The sequence below is a fragment of the Sebastes fasciatus genome, chromosome 14, assembly GCF_043250625.1.
Source record: "Sebastes fasciatus isolate fSebFas1 chromosome 14, fSebFas1.pri, whole genome shotgun sequence".
NCBI lineage: Eukaryota > Metazoa > Chordata > Actinopteri > Perciformes > Sebastidae > Sebastes > Sebastes fasciatus.
The window spans coordinates 12,224,402-12,240,454 of record NC_133808.1 but is presented as its reverse complement, the minus strand read 5'-3'; the positions used below and the strand labels follow the sequence as shown (position 1 = coordinate 12,240,454).

The window sequence follows — 16,053 nt, the reverse complement described above, 5'->3', positions numbered from 1 at the left end:
GACCCTGCTCTCATTGTTCCCTGATTTCAAAATAAAAGCAATTATCCAAGATTAACAGTGAAATCCTGCACCTGCATTTGAGGTTACCTGGATGAGGATTAGCAACATAATTTGAATTTGCTAACATCATATTATCCTGAAATAACGAGTGCTGTACTGCTCAGTGTCTGTCTGTCTAAATCAGAATCAAAGACGAGCAGCTTTTTCCTTGAGCTACTATATTGCACCAAATGTTGAATAATCATGCAAGGACAAACTCATCATAGAGGAGGAGGAGGAGGAGGATACAACCGTTTCTTTACCAGCAGTCGCCTTAGTAGACCAGAATGCAACAGAGCCACAGCTTTGTGTGCTGTATGTATCAGTAACATGTGAAATTCTGCACCTTCTTAATGGGACGCAGCAGCAATATTTGTACTCCTCTTTCTTTATGTTGACTGAAAAGGTCCTACTTTGCTGTTATTACTTTCTACACACGCACATGTACTGTCTCTAAAAAAAAATAGGAAAGGAAACATAAAAAAAACACAAGTTAACTATCCCAGAATGGAGTGCAGATGGAGGAAATCAAACAAGATTTGATTACTTGGACACTCTAACGTTGCCAGATTGGTGCTTGATTCCTTATTACAGAAGCTTTTCCCTGCTGCACTTCCTTACTCAGCGTTGCATTACTTGGCATCCTCTCCCTTCTCCTTTCTCCTTCATCCCCCTCCCTTCCCCCCGCACCTTCCTCCCACTCTTCCTCTCCCTTGCAGCTTATCATCGACACCCCCACCAGCCCAGTCACCAGCGGCCTGCCCCTCTTCTTTGTTATCACTGTCACTGCAATAAAACAGGTAGGACGCACACAAACATGCTCACATTTCTGGGAAAAATTGCCCGCAACGATCCCCCCGCTCGCACACACACCAACTCCCGGCCTCACACACACACACAAACACACACACACTCTCTACCAATCGGCTGCTCTATTATCTGTATATACACATTCCTCTCTCAGCGAAAGGACATGCCATTGAATATGTCTGGTGATGTGAGAAATATGATAATGAATGGTCTCCTCTGTTAATCACTCTAACTGAGGATCCCATGCCCCTGGGAGATGCATCCTCTCTACCGCGTCCCGTTACTGAGGGATGGGGTACTATCAGTGATAGATAGAGCTGTTCTAGCTAAGGAAGCCTGAGCTTTGCCGGGACATAAATCTAAAACATGACGTGTTGGCTAGAAATCCAGGAAGCAGGTCACTAAACTCAGAGAGCACAATGCTAATTAATTACAGTGTATGACTTTCACCTCTCCCCCTCCTATGCTCTGGCCTCTATTCTCTCCGCACAATAATCTATATTCTCTGTTTCCCCCCCTGCCAACAAACACATTGGCGTTCTCTTCCTCCCCCCCCCCCTTATGATCTTGTTCTCCATCCCTCCCTCTCGCTGCTTCCCTCTTGCTCTCTCAGGGCTACGAGGACTGGCTCAGACACAAGGCTGACTGCTCTATAAACGAATGTCCGGTGGACGTGGTGCAGCAAGGGAAGGTGGTGAGGACACAGAGTCACAAGCTACGGGTAAGAATGGCCTCATTAGAGCGGTATAGCACCTGAGGCCACAAAGCAACACTACAGTACTGCTGCTGCATAGCTCACTTTTTCTATAACTGTCTCCCCCCCGTCCTTCTCTTCCTCTCTAACTTTGTTTCCTTCCTCTTGTCTTTCCCACCAATTAATTGCCCTGAAGCTGTAGTAGAGGAACAACAATTATAGTGTCCCACTGGTGCACCATGCAACAGTCCCTCGGCATGTGAACGGGACTGATGTATTTCATTAGTTGTGATATTCCTGTCATCATCCCGTGATGTTCTCTTATGTCATTCTGATGCAACAGCAGATCACTGCTCGGTATTGTGCCTCGGTCTTGAAAATTTCTCATAATCCATTAGATTTATATTATATCAAAACCCATTTATGATACTATTTATAGCCTGCATTTTTTTGGCAATAACATTCAATATTATTCGCAATATTATTGCCTTTTTTTATATACAGTAGTAGTTTTTATTGTTACTGAAGGAGACTGTCTTTCCCATGGGTCTTGCACAAGGGATTTCATTTAACACAGACATTTGATCATGAGTTCAGTATTACCGTTTCAGGCGACTGTTGACTGCCCTGTTTAGTCTTCTTTATTAAAGCAAAGTTACGCACGTAGTCCTCTCGACTCAAAATAAACTACAGTGCCCATGTTCATCGTAGTGAATGAACATGTCACTCATTGCAGCTGTGTGGCTCATTTATATGTTTTAAATAGCTTTTGGACCACAATGGAGGTTTGTGGCACTGAAGAACAATTACTAACAATTGTTAGTCGGGTCAGATCATTGTTGGTTTTGGTATTTTAATGTTTTTTTTTTTTACAATTATCGTTGTCTAAAACATCATGTACAAATGTAATAGCACAAAATAAAACATTCTAGCAGGGTAAATAAAATGAACACTGTCAAAAAACACGTACAGTACTTACTTACAGTACTCCAAATATTAACCTTTCAGAAGTTAGAAATAGTTTGAGGTCACTGCTGGTCTATATAAATGATTCTCACGGTATCAGCAGGTCTTCAAAAGTCTTCAAAAGCGTTGAATTCAATTCCTTTAATAAAATGCATTAGAAGATATTAAAGCAGCAGTGGGTAGAATCTGAGCAAATATGATTAAAAAAATGTTTTTATAACTTTGTCATCACTCTGTCAATCACTTGCGAACTTCGATCAAACGGTCAAACTAGGCAGCGCTGATCAAATATGAATTAATATTCTGTTACTGTAATGCCTATTTCTCGCCTCAAATGTTTTCATAAACATCTTGTAGTGTACTGTATCTATTCTATATGGTGTGAAAAGGGTCTTCAAAAGTCTTATATTTGATTTGGTGAACACTGCAGAAACCCTGACTCTATAATGGAGATGAATAATTCCAACTGTGTTAGTTTTTCGGGACAGATTTCAGAGTGCTCAGCAAAATACAGCAACAAGAATGGTAGCGTGACGATAGAGTCGAGTAAATAAGACACCCATTAATATTGTTTTGTTTTATTCAGTAGTGCTATTACTGGTAGCAGATGTAGGAGCGAAGATTTCTTTGGAAAAAAAAACGTGCACCAGCTCCACTGAGCTGGCATATTACTCTGCAGATATCTATCTCGCATCATCCCAGCGTGGATGAAAACGGAGGTGTCAGAATACATAACGTGAGTGTCTAGCTCAGCACCTCCTATGTAGATGTATAGATGCGGTATATCTCAGTCTTGATTGTGTCGGAGGAGGGTATATAATGGGTGCAGGTACATCTCATTTCTGCTGCGTCTGCTGCTCCTGTCGAGCGTGCAGAGAGAGACTCTGTGGGATGTTGAGGGTCAGCTCAGAATGAGGCTTCAACACAGCCGCCCAGCCTTAAAAGGTTACACAGTCTTACAGTTTGTGTCGCCATAGCAGTAGTTTTCACTGACTGTCATTGGTCGAAAAAAGACATTTTACATGGTAAAAAACAGAAACTGTCTCGTTCTGTCTCCCTTTGTCTGTCTCCCAGCGTTTTCTGTACCAAGGTTTCTCACCAGCGTAGATCAGACAGAGAGGATTAGAGTGTGAATTGGGAGCAGGAATAATGATGAATATATTAATCATGCAAAATCAGAGAGCGTGTGTCATGTGTATGGTCACCGTGGAGATGGGATTTATCAGAGCTTAAGCTGCTCCGCTCGCATAATCCGTTATGCAACTTCTCAATCCTTTGGGGGGGGTGGGGGGGGAAAGGAATGGTAAAGGATGAACATACAATTACCCGCAGGTCTGTTTGTCTTTTACTATCTGTGTTTACGTGACGCTCTCGTCAAAATACTCCTCATTTATTATTGATGTCATTCATGTGTCTGGTCTGCTGTCTGTCAGGTGGGGGACATCGTCGTGGTGAGGGAGGACGAGACTTTCCCCTGTGACCTCATCCTGCTCTCCTCCAGCCGCCATGATGGCACCTGCTACGTCACCACTGCCAGCCTGGACGGGGAGTCCAGTCACAAGGTGCCAAGACTAGTGCAGGATTTTGATTCATTATATTTTAACTTAAAGGAACGGTGTGTAACATTTTGGGGGCTTTATTAGCAGAAATGGAATATAATATTCATAACTATGTTTTCATTAGTGTATAATCACCTGAAACTAAGATGAATTTTGTTTTTGTTACCTTACAATGAGCCCTTCATATCTACATAGGGAGCGGGTCCTCTTCAGGGAGTCCGCCATGTTTCTACAGTTACCCAGAAAACCAAACACTGGCTGTAGTGAGAGCCTTACGTTTTTACGTTACCTGAAGGCCACCGTAGTTCTCCGACACACTTGGGAAACTGCGGATGGCCTCTGAGCGAGGTGAACGGCGTTACCACGGTTTTGCACTCAGCAGCTCACGTTATTGTAGTATTGGAAAGGGAGGAGTGAGCGTAGGGGTACTCAGCTGGTTGCAATCACACCACTAGATGCCACCAAATGTTTACACACTGTACCTTTTAAATGTAGATTAACCATCTTTGATCCCCAAACAGGAAAGCTTTATGATCACTAGGTCTTAAAAAAACAAGTCTGCTAAATGTAAAGCCTTCAAATGTGAGAATATGGTGCTTATCTTTGTCATACAGTATGTGATAGTAAACTGAATATCTTCTAATCTCTAAGGTATAATATGTAACAGTTACTGGTTGGTGTTTGTAGACACGCCGCATTCAAAATATCCAGCTGATCAATCAATAATGAAAACAATTGTTGGTTGCATCCTGATACTTATCAATCAAAACATGAACACAGACACACAATTGATGTAAGTGACACACCGTCACCGCACGGCATTTCTCATTTTCACTTCCCCTCTGATGTTCATTGTTGTCACTCACACCACCATACGCATGGCTGAGCACACACACACACACACACACATATCCCACAGCGTATGGTAGAGTACTACACCCGCTCTCCTCATGCATGCCCCCAGGGTAACCCCCCCCCCCCGATGCGCTCACCATCCCAGCATGCTGTCCTCTGCTGACCCGGGGAGCGGTCTATAACAGCTCACCTCCCTGACTCGCCCAGTCATTTAGAAAATCTGCTGGAAGCCAGACCGAGGAATCAAATGAACCCTGCTCTCATTAGTGGCTGCGGGTGACATTTTCCTCTGTTGTCTTCTTCTTCTTCTTCCCCTCCTCCTCCCCCACCTCTCTATCTCAGACCTATTATGCTGTACAAGATACCCTGGCCTTTAGAACGGAGCAGGAGGTGGATTCGCTACATGCCACTATTGAATGTGAACAACCACAGCCTGACCTCTACAAGTGAGTGTGACACACACTCACTGATGCATCTGTGTACACACATTATCATCCGCAACCTTCTTAGAAGCGCATCTTCCCTCGTTGCTCCTCTTGATTTTATTATGCCGTGACTTTTTTTCGCAGATTTGTTGGACGCATCAATATTTACATGGACAAACAAGAACCTGTGGCTAGGTGAGTACTTTTTGTTGTAGCTCTTGGGTACAGCTTTTATTGACAACTCTTTTTTCTCAATTAATCAAATGTCTTTAATGTTTTTTCTGAAATAAAGTCAGCCAACTACTCTGTTTCATTCCTGCAGACCACTTGGGGCTGAAAATTTGCTCCTTAGAGGAGCCACACTGAAGAACACACAACATATTTATGGTAGTAACATGCGGTTTCACTCTGTTTAACGAATGTTTGAGCTAAGTTAGAGGAAAGGCTGATGTCGTTACTATCTTGATAAGTCCGTGTTTTCTCTCCCCTCAGCTGTCGCGGTCTACACTGGTATGGAGACTAAGATGGCGCTTAATTATCAGTCTAAATCTCAGAAGCGCTCCGCTGTTGAAAAGTATGTCCCCACTCCTTTAACGGCATGATTTAGATTCATAGTATGATTGCTATATTTCCTGTTTCCTCTTCCTGATCTTTACTCTTTGTCTCTCTGCAGGTCGATGAACGCCTTCCTGATAGTGTATCTGTGCATTTTGATCAGTAAAGCGGTGATCAACACCGTTCTGAAATACGCTTGGCAGTGGTCTCCAGACCGAGACGAGCCCTGGTACAACCACAGGACGGAGAACGAGCGCCAGCGCCACGTGGTCGGTTCATCTACCTCTAACTTAAAAAGTCCCAAATGTCATTTCCACCTAAAACTTCATAGCTGTTGTCTTTCTTCCTCCCTGCTTCAGGTGATCCGAGCATTCACAGACTTCCTGGCCTTCATGGTCTTGTTTAATTACATCATCCCGGTGTCCATGTACGTGACGGTGGAGATGCAGAAATTCCTGGGCTCCTATTTCATCACCTGGGACGAGGACATGTTCGATGAAGAGCTGGGAGAGGGCGCTCAGGTCAACACGTCTGACCTGAATGAAGAGCTTGGACAGGTACATGAGCAGCACAGACATTTGCATGCAGCATCTGCATTTAAAGTATTTGCAGACGTGCCCTTACCCTTCCCTTTCTCTCCCTTCCCTCCCAGGTGGAGTACGTGTTTACTGATAAGACGGGCACCCTCACTGAGAACAACATGGAGTTTATCGAATGCTGCGTCGATGGGAACGTCTACATCCCGCATGCCATCTGCAACGGCCAAATCCTCAGCGCCGCCTCCAGTATAGACATGATTGACTCCTCGCCCGGAGGATACAGGAGAGTAAGTTTCACAAAGTAAACAGGCTCCTAAATCCAGCCTGAATAGACTCTTGGCTGTGCTAACTCTGTTACCGAAAAGAGATAGAGACAAGAGTAAAGACAACTCTTCACATATTTTAGTTGAAAATGTGAATGAGCCACGCTCGCAGATTAACTAACATGTCACATTTTCTAGCAGGAGGACCATTAAAGTAATTCTCTCTGACATTTTTCTTATAAACAAATATCTGTTTTGCTGATAAACACAGTAGGGATGCAGGCTGCAGATCTTTGACATTTTCTTTGTAACCCCTAAGTGTTTGCTGTGTCTTACATGGGAAAGAATAAGTCCTCTGGTGCACAGAAAAGTGATGAGCCTTGCATTTCTGGCAGTGGCAACAGTGATTTGTTTAGATTTAATAGAAGAAAATTGTGTAGTCAGCATGAGCAGCAGAAGCCACCATAGATGACCAGAGAGAGAAGAGCACTCCCTGCCAAAAGTTAAAGTGCAGAAAACTTAAGAAAAAAAAAGATTGTATTGATATGCTGCTTTATTGCTCTGTAAATTGTAAGTCTGGGAAATGTAGTTCAAAACTAACTGACTAAATAGTACCAAACATGTACATAAAATGGCAAGGAACTTCAGGATTACTATTTCAATACCACAAAAAAACTAGAAAAAACTCATTTTTGCTTCTAAAGGGGTGCTGAACTTTTAGATTTCATTTCAATGATGCACTTTTTTGAAATTAACTTAAAGGGACTGTTTGTAACTTTTTAAGCGTATAAATGTAGCGGGTCACCACACATGCGCGTTCGCATATGCACGCTCGCGTGTGGCCGGAGCCTCGTCTCCGCTGCCTGCTTACCTTCACTCAGACAGCTCGCGTACTCGCTCCACCTCTACTAGACGTGAACGCTCGCTCACTACACACTGCAGAAGAGTTAGTTTAGCTCTGAGAATATCTAGTGAATGTACAGGGGACGTTTGAGCAGAAATAAATGCTGCAGCTCCTCCAGACCAACAGAGGTTTTCCGTGTCTTGTGAATTGACGGGGCTCCTCCACGTGTTACGTTGTCGTCTCGTTACCGACCGGGTGCCGGTGTCTCCCTGCGGCTGCCGGCTGCGGTCGGGAGGCGATCACGTAACTCGTTGAGGAGCCCCGCTGCCTGAGCCTGCGCTGAGGCAGGAAAAGCCAACACTAGGATCAGCAGTGATTCATGGAGAGACCTTCGTCTGGTCAGCTAACATTACTGCCAAGCAGCTGAAATATAGAGTGATATTGTGCTTTTAGCTGACGTGTGTCGCCTCACTGTTTTGACCGATGCTCGTCCATGTCTATTTAGAGCGAGCAAGCGCGAGCTCGACACTGACTTTCGTTGATTTCAAGGCCACAGGTGTCGCTGTTAACAAGCATTTCTGAAAGTTACAAATAGTCCCTTTAACTATTGCAAGTGTATAATGTATGATTTTGTGTCTGTAGGAACACGAGGATCTGTTTTTCCGGGCGCTGTGTCTGTGTCACACGGTGCAAGTGAAGGAGGAGGAGACGGTGGACGGCATCAAGAGGGGCATCCACCAGGGCAGGCCCACCTCCTTCTACATCTCCTCCTCACCGGATGAGGTGGCTTTGGTGGAGGGAATGAAAAGGTAAACACACTAAAACACACAATTTGCCAAATTGACTTTGCAGTCCTCAAGTAATAGGGCAGTGTGTCTTTTTTGAAATGGGATGTGAAATACAAAAAGTTACGACTTTCAGCTTCAATTTGAGGGTGTTGGCGTTCACATCAACTGAACGGTGTAAGAGAGCTGTAGCTCTTATATTCATTGTGCCCCTTTTTAGGGGACCAGGCTAAATTGAACTTTAAAGGGGCTAGAGTTAAGAATCAGAAATCACTTGTTAACAGTGACACCTGTGGCCGTTAAGTTAACGACAGTCAGCGTCCTGTTGCTCGCGCTTGTGTTGTCATTACGTAGATGCGAGCGAGCATCGGTCAAAAGGCGACACACACGAGACTGAACGTGATTGACAGGCATCATGTTGATTTACGTTAGCAACATTAGCCAGCTAAAACCACAATATCACTATATATTTCACATGCAGTTAAATCAGTCCCTTTAAAGCTGCAGTCGGTAACTTAAAGCAAATATGATAAAAAAGTTATTTTTATAAAACTCTCACTATAACCTGACATTAGTGCATGAGACAGATCATCTGTGAAAATAAATCATGTGCCTCTATGTCCTCCGGTGTTCTCCGGTGCTCCTAATGCATCTGCAAGATTGCACAGACCGGAGGAAAACAGAGAACAGGAGAGTCAGAGTCGAGGAGTCTTTACAGCAGCTGTCAATCACTGCTTGTGAAGCTCCTGAACTCTGATCAAACAGTCAAACTAGGCAGCACTGATCAAATATTAATCACTATTCTGTTACGGTAATGCCTATTTCTCGCCTCAAATGCTTTCAGAATCATCAGCTGCTGTGTTTTTGTTCGGCGCTGGGAAATCTTGCAAATGCCAATTTGGAGCACAGGAGGACACAAAGGAATATAATTTTTTTTTTTCGATTACCTGTCTCATGCATTATTGTCAGGATATAGTGACAGTTTTATAAAAATAACTTTTATCGTATTTGATCAAAGTTACCGACTTCAGCTTTAATGAATCATCGTGTTTGATATTTGGTTGGAAATCCTTTGCTGTCAATCACTGTCTGAGGTGTCACACACACACACACACACACACACACACACACACACACACACACACACACACACACACATTGCAGTAGCAAAAACTTGCCTGGTGAAATTCTGCCAGACCTGTAATACAGCGTGCTTGTTTTGGGGGCTTCTGCCTTAATTTGGTCTTCAGCAAATGACACAATCGAAAACAGATTGAGGACAGAAGACTGACTTATGGTACACAGGATCCATCATTTCCACGCTTCCTATTCATTGTCTATGTAAGCAGCCATGCAAGGCATTCTGGTAGCGCAGCATTGCGCTTCGAGAGACGGACCATTAAAATGTCCGCTCCTCATTTGCATAAAGTTGAGGTGTATGTTATTTTATGTAAATGAGGGCGTCCGTCCTGACTCGCCGCCTCGACTTGCCGCCTCTGGAAACTCCCTAGAAACCTTTACACTAACTTGTCGATCCAAAAATAAAGACATATTCAACAACTGGCTAATTTATTTCTCGCCTCAAACGTTTTCAGAATCACATAAAGGTGAACTATTTTCGGGATATAAGAGAAGAAAGTTTCCAAATGAGCCGTCATGTTGGTTCCGGTTTGAAAGCTGGGAGCAGCAGCCCATGAGTGAAAGCGTTCGTCCAGTCTAATCTAGTGCCTTGTGTGTAGTGGCAGCCCATCAAGCATCCAACGCTGGGAAGCGACGCGACCCCCTTGCGTCCAAAAAAGCCTCTGTGAACACGTAGCCAGTGAAGAACACGCTACTGCTTGACCATAAAAGTAACTTTCTCTGTATATAACTCAACTTCCTGGATTGTATTTCACCTGAGGCAACATGCCAACACCAACACGGCCCCTTACGTTGTTTTTAACACAGTGCTATTTTTGGTCTGGACGTGGCCATAGACACATGTGAGACACATGGTCCAAATCACAGTTTGTTGCTCTCTCACATATTACTTTCACAGATGTGAGGCACTGTAGTAAGTGTATGTGTGAGCTGTGCTCAGGTTACGCTAAATGCGTCAGAACACCTTTCCAAGTGTGACACGACAAGTGAGTAATACTGCATAGTGTATATTGATACTCTGACTAAAATGACGCCTCATTTCCCTCCCTCTCATTGCCAGGCTGGGTTACACCTATCTGAGACTGAAAGACAACTACATGGAGATCCTCAACAAAGACGATGAGATTGAAAGGTTGGTCTGCTGAAGGGCATGTTGTGGTTACACCACAGGAGATAAAGTAGGAGTAATTCAGTTGATGGAGTTGTATGGTCACACATCAGCTACCCGGAGAGAAAGGGCCCTTGGATTGTGTTACATTTTCAACAGAGGTTACAAAAAAAACACAGAGGTTTGTTTTTAGAAGCTGCTCAATCAGATCAAAATGCTCCGACTGATCTGGATGAATGAGAGGCAGCAAGATTCCATTAGAGAGTGGTTTTGTGGAAAGTGTAATGTTTTGATCCGTAGGAAGTGCTCATGTAACCGCCCTCTCGCTCCATCACTCTCTGCTGTGGCCTGTCAATAGTGAGCTATTTTAAGGAAGCAGGGGAGCTGGAGAAGGGGTGGGGGGGGTGGGAGGTGCATCAAGCAGATGTGAAGACTTTGCAGGGAATGGAAAGGCAAAAGGTTTTATTCTCACACTTGCTATTTTTCACCATTTATAGGGAATTTGAATCTGTTGGCTCTTTACACAAACTACTAGTCTAAAATGTTCGTAATGTAAATATCAAACCTCAAACTGATATTTTCAGGTTCACTTCATTTGATTTACAGTTTGCATATTAGAAAGTTTAAGGATCATCTACAATACTAGAAACAGAAAGGGGTCATTCAGTTAGAAGTGGATGTGATGACACTGCAAGAGTGACTTACTTTAGAAATCGTATTATAAAATTACAAAGAAAATGTATTGTCAAATGTCATGAATAGTCAGATCCAACCCTGGAATACCTGTTTTGCTTTCTATTTTTGATGTTACCTTCTTTTTCACATTACAATCAGACAGAAGCATGAACAAAAGGTAGAGTGGGTACTTACCAAAATTGTTAAAAAAAAAAAAAGGCCTTTGGCTGAAGTGGACTAATTACAGTAGGTTCGTCATTTGCAAGACTTTGGAAAACCCCATCAAAGAAGGGAAAGTTAAAGGGTAACTTCAGTATTTGTGACTAATTGGGACTACAATGTGTGAAATTGGTTCAGTATTGAGGGAGAACGCTGTAAGCAGCTCATTTTGCTGCAGCCGATTAGGGATCATTGTAACGTTACGTCCACTAAAAGTGCTTGTTTTTGCCACTGACAGGCTCAGATTGTTATTATAAGTGTCTGACAACATTATGGAAAGGACCCGACAGAGAAATAGAACGTTTTTCTTGTGTTTTGCTTGATCCGGTCTGTTTGTCCCGCTCAAGGAGAAGTCTCGTTGTGAAATCTGAATATCCGTATATTCTGGCTCTAATAATAAATATGGACGGCCATTGAATTCAAAGACTCGTCCACATTGTTGAAATCTACTAAATATTCAGCCATGACATTGAAGATCTTTTAGATAACACTAAGCTGCGCTTTCTTTACTCCAACACGACAAACTCTCTCTGACTGGGACTCGCATTTCCACCATGGATGCATTCCACTATTCCACTGTTCGTCCTCCGGCAACACGTCACCTCGCCAGATGTCAGAACTAGATTTCTCCTTGAGCGAGACTCTTTCCATAATGTCAGACACTTATAATAACAATCAGAGTCTGTCATGGCAAAAACAAGCACTTTTAGTGGACGTAATTGACAGTGCCAGCTTGCCCCAATAGCACCATATTGCAACTCATGAGCAGCTGCCGTCTACGGCGCTCTCCCTCAATACTGGAACAATTCCGAAATTGTTGTCACTATTAGTCAGTTGGACGCAAAAACATGGGAAAACAGGTTGAAAAATACCAAAGTTGCCCTTTTAAAAAAAAGCCTCCCTCATGCAAAGACTGTGTCTCTTTCAGATTTGAGCTGCTCCATGTGCTGAACTTTGACTCCGTCAGGAGGAGAATGAGCGTCATAGTCCGGTCAAGCTCAGGTAAGATGTACTCAGATGATATCAATGCTATGTTCATATGTTTTATAAATCCATGATCAGACACCAGATTGTTCTTGCAGTTTGTTTGAAATGTGTTTTTGTGTGTGTTTGTGGGATCTCAGGAGAATACCTGCTGTTCTGTAAGGGGGCAGACATGTCCATTTTTCCTCGGGTCGTGTCTGGGAAGGTGGAGCAGGTGAAAGCCCGGGTGGAGCAAAACGCTGTAGTAAGTGTACAGATATACAATTAGTTTGATGGTTCATTATACATCAGGTCAGTTTGGGAATGTATTTTCATAGTTTAAAGCAGCAGTAGGCAAGATTGAAGCAAATGTGATTAAAAAAAAAAAGTTATCTTTATAAAATGGTCACTATATCCTGACAGTAGTGCATGAGACAGGCAATCTGAAAAAAATCATGTGCCTCTGTGTCCTCCGGTGCTCCTAATGGCATCTGCAAGCTTTCACAGACCAGAGGAAAACAACCAATCAGAGCCGAGCTGGAGCCTGCTGTCTCTGAGCAGCTGTCGATCACTCACAAACTCCGATCAAACGGTCAAACTACACAGCGCTGATCAAATATGAATCAATATTCTGTTACTGTAATGACTATTTACTGTAATGTTTTCAGAAACATCTTGTAGTTTACTGTTTAGCTGTAATATGAGAAAATTTGCTCCGGCTGGTGGGCGGTGCTTGGTATTTCCTCAACTGATCTCAACATTGCTGCCGTGTCACGAACTTTCTCATATAGTTTGACCGTTTTATCGGAGTTTACGAGTGATTGACAGCTGCCTCCGTTGAATGAACAGCCAATAGGAACGCTCTCTCTGAAGTGACCTGTGATTGGTCAAAGTCTACGGTTACAGGCTAGATTTTTTTAAAGCCTGAAAACAGAGCCATGAGGAGGTGCAGAAGTCTAGTTTTCTCTCAGAACACTTGAATTACAATATGCTGAAAGGTTATTATGGATTTTTTGCCCAATGATGCCAAAACTATTCTGCCTACCCTCGCTTTAAGGGCATTAATGTATCCTCATATGATGACCCTCTGTCTCTCTCTTTCTTCACTGTGATGCAGGAGGGGCTGCGGACTCTGTGTGTCGCTTATCGAAAGCTGTCAGCGTCCGAATACGAGGAGGCGTGTCATCACCTGAACGAAGCCAAGCTGGCCCTGCAGGACAGGGAGCAGAGGCTGGCGCAGGCCTATGACACCATTGAGAAGGACTTTGTGCTTTTGGGCGCTACAGCAGTGGAGGACAGGTCGGTCACCATAGAGAGAGAGAGAGAGAGAGAGAAAAGAGAGAGATAGGAAAAACAGTGCAGCAGCGTGGGGACAGAGGGGAAGATGAATGAGTCATGAAGCCGTCTTCAAAGTATTGTAATGACTCATGAGGGCCAAAAAGATTTAGTCTGAGCTCTGAGAGGTGACTCACTACTGTTAATGCCTTTTGTTTCCGTTTCTCCATTTTATTTTCTGCTTTGTTAAAGATGTGTAAGAGCTCTTACAAGGTAGACCTCAGTACAGTTTTCCCTCACTGATTAATCAGCCGCCTGACAGTTTGACTTCCTCGTAGATAAACTGGTGATGGGCAGTGACAGGGGTGGTCATGCATTGATAAGTTATCACCAGTTGGTAATTGATTGGTTGAAGTTTGTGATGGATGCTTTAACCTACCCCCCCCCGCTTGAGGCTGAAACACTTATTGACTTATTGATGCACAGGCTCCAGGAGAAAGCTGCAGACACCATTGAGTCACTGCACAAGGCCGGGATGAAAGTTTGGGTCCTGACGGGGGACAAGATGGAGACGGCGGCGGCTACTTGCTACGCCAGCAAGCTGTTCCGTCGCACCACCCAGATCCTTGAGCTGACCAAGAAACGTACAGAAGAGCAGAGTCTGCACGACGTTCTGTTCGAACTGAACAGGACTGTTCTCAGACAGCGCTCTATGTCTGGGTATGATGAGATAATGCATGTGAACGTCTGTGTTGATTATTTTCTCAATTAATGGTTCAGTTTATACAACATCAGAATTAGAGTCCAAGGTGACCCAAGGTGAATTTACTGAAATGTAAGACATTACATCACATTTAAGAAGCTGGAACCATCACAGTTTTTTCATCACAACCTTAAAAAAGTATTTAAAGGAATAGTTTGGGTGTTTTGAACTGGGGTTGTAAGAGATACTTGCACATCCATAGTCAGTGTATTACCTACAGTAGATGATGGTCGGCACGCCCCATATTGGAGAAGCAGACAGGAGTTACCGCATGGAAGCAAAGTAATGTACTGTTATGGACGGGGTTAAACCCATTTTACCCACCTAAAATAAAGGTTCAACTAAAAAATAAGTCAATATCACTTTAAGTGTACGCTATATTTAGAATATTTTCCCCACTTTACCTTGCCGTCTGACAGCCCCTTTCGACGGGGAACTGAATCTGTTGTATCCGTCTATGCTCTCACCAAAGCCACCAGACTTCATTGAAAAAGCTGTAATTTTACGTCGCCAACACAGGGTTTGCTAGTCTACCACTGCCTCGATCGGTTACTTTGTTTGTGTTATTGTGTGACTTTGGTTATTTTGAATTCACCAAAGTCACACAATAACACAAACAAACTAACCAATCAAGGCAGCGGTAGACCAGCAACTCCCGTGTTCTGCACAGTAAAATGCTGTTCTCAATTGTGTCTGGTTGCTTTGTCGAGAGCATAAGTAACTGTTTAAGTTCCCGGAAACATAGACTGTATAGCTGTCCCACGGCAAGTGTACACTTAAACAGAAATAGACTTTTTTTAGGTGGGCCTTTCTTTTAGGTGGCTAAAATACGTTTTGCTGCCGGCCCCGTCCAAAGCAGTGCGTTGCTTTACTTCTGTGTGGTAACTCCTGCGTGTTTCTCCAAACTGGGGATGTGCCGATCGTCATCTACTGTAGGTAATACCCTGACTATGGATAAGTACCTCATGCAAACCCACTTCAAAATACCCAAACTATCCCTTTAACACGTGGTCAAATCAGTAGAATATCAAGCCTGCAGACTGATCTATAATTGGTTGTGTGAAAAGCTTCCTGTTGATCGGTCTGTGATATTTTGTTCCAGGTTGTCAGTAGACTGTCTCGACTTTGGTCTGATCATCGACGGGGCCACTCTGTCTGCAGTACTGAAGCCCAACCCAGAGGGCGCCAGTTCTGGCAACTACAGAGAGATCTTTCTAGATATCTGTCGCAATTGTAGCGCCGTGCTCTGCTGTCGCATGGCACCGCTCCAGAAAGCCCAGGTGAGAGAACTGCACTCCACTTTACAAATATACTCCAGGCACTTTCCTCAGTGACGGACAGTGGTAGTGACAGAAGTTGGGCTTTTGTTTCTGCAGATTGTGAAGCTAATTAAAGCCTCCAAGGAGCACCCCATAACTCTCGCCATCGGCGACGGGGCCAACGATGTCAGCATGATCTTGGAAGCACACGTGGGCATTGGTGAGCTCATTTCAACACTGTAATGAGTAGCCATTAATATATGAAAAACGCTGCTTCTATAAGAGCCCAAGTTGATTTCTAAAGCCAACTGATATTA

The 16,053-nt window shown here is 43.6% G+C and overlaps 1 protein-coding gene across 6 annotated transcripts in view; it reads left to right on the top strand.

Moving 5' to 3' along the window:
* The window catches only part of LOC141782457 (phospholipid-transporting ATPase IH-like), a 46,699-nt gene that overhangs the window by 15,134 nt on the left and 15,512 nt on the right, over positions 1-16,053 (top strand). For all 6 annotated transcript variants that reach the window (XM_074658855.1, XM_074658854.1, XM_074658860.1 and 3 more), the window contains exons 4-21: positions 759-839; positions 1,463-1,570; positions 3,943-4,071; positions 5,266-5,369; positions 5,493-5,543; positions 5,671-5,735; positions 5,841-5,922; positions 6,022-6,172; positions 6,263-6,460; positions 6,556-6,729; positions 8,192-8,358; positions 10,535-10,606; positions 12,405-12,478; positions 12,601-12,704; positions 13,557-13,738; positions 14,201-14,434; positions 15,580-15,757; positions 15,854-15,956. In XM_074658855.1, coding sequence (XP_074514956.1) covers positions 759-839; positions 1,463-1,570; positions 3,943-4,071; positions 5,266-5,369; positions 5,493-5,543; positions 5,671-5,735; positions 5,841-5,922; positions 6,022-6,172; positions 6,263-6,460; positions 6,556-6,729; positions 8,192-8,358; positions 10,535-10,606; positions 12,405-12,478; positions 12,601-12,704; positions 13,557-13,738; positions 14,201-14,434; positions 15,580-15,757; positions 15,854-15,956 — 2,257 coding nt within the window. The remainder of the gene's footprint in view (positions 1-758; positions 840-1,462; positions 1,571-3,942; positions 4,072-5,265; positions 5,370-5,492; positions 5,544-5,670; positions 5,736-5,840; positions 5,923-6,021; positions 6,173-6,262; positions 6,461-6,555; positions 6,730-8,191; positions 8,359-10,534; positions 10,607-12,404; positions 12,479-12,600; positions 12,705-13,556; positions 13,739-14,200; positions 14,435-15,579; positions 15,758-15,853; positions 15,957-16,053) is intronic.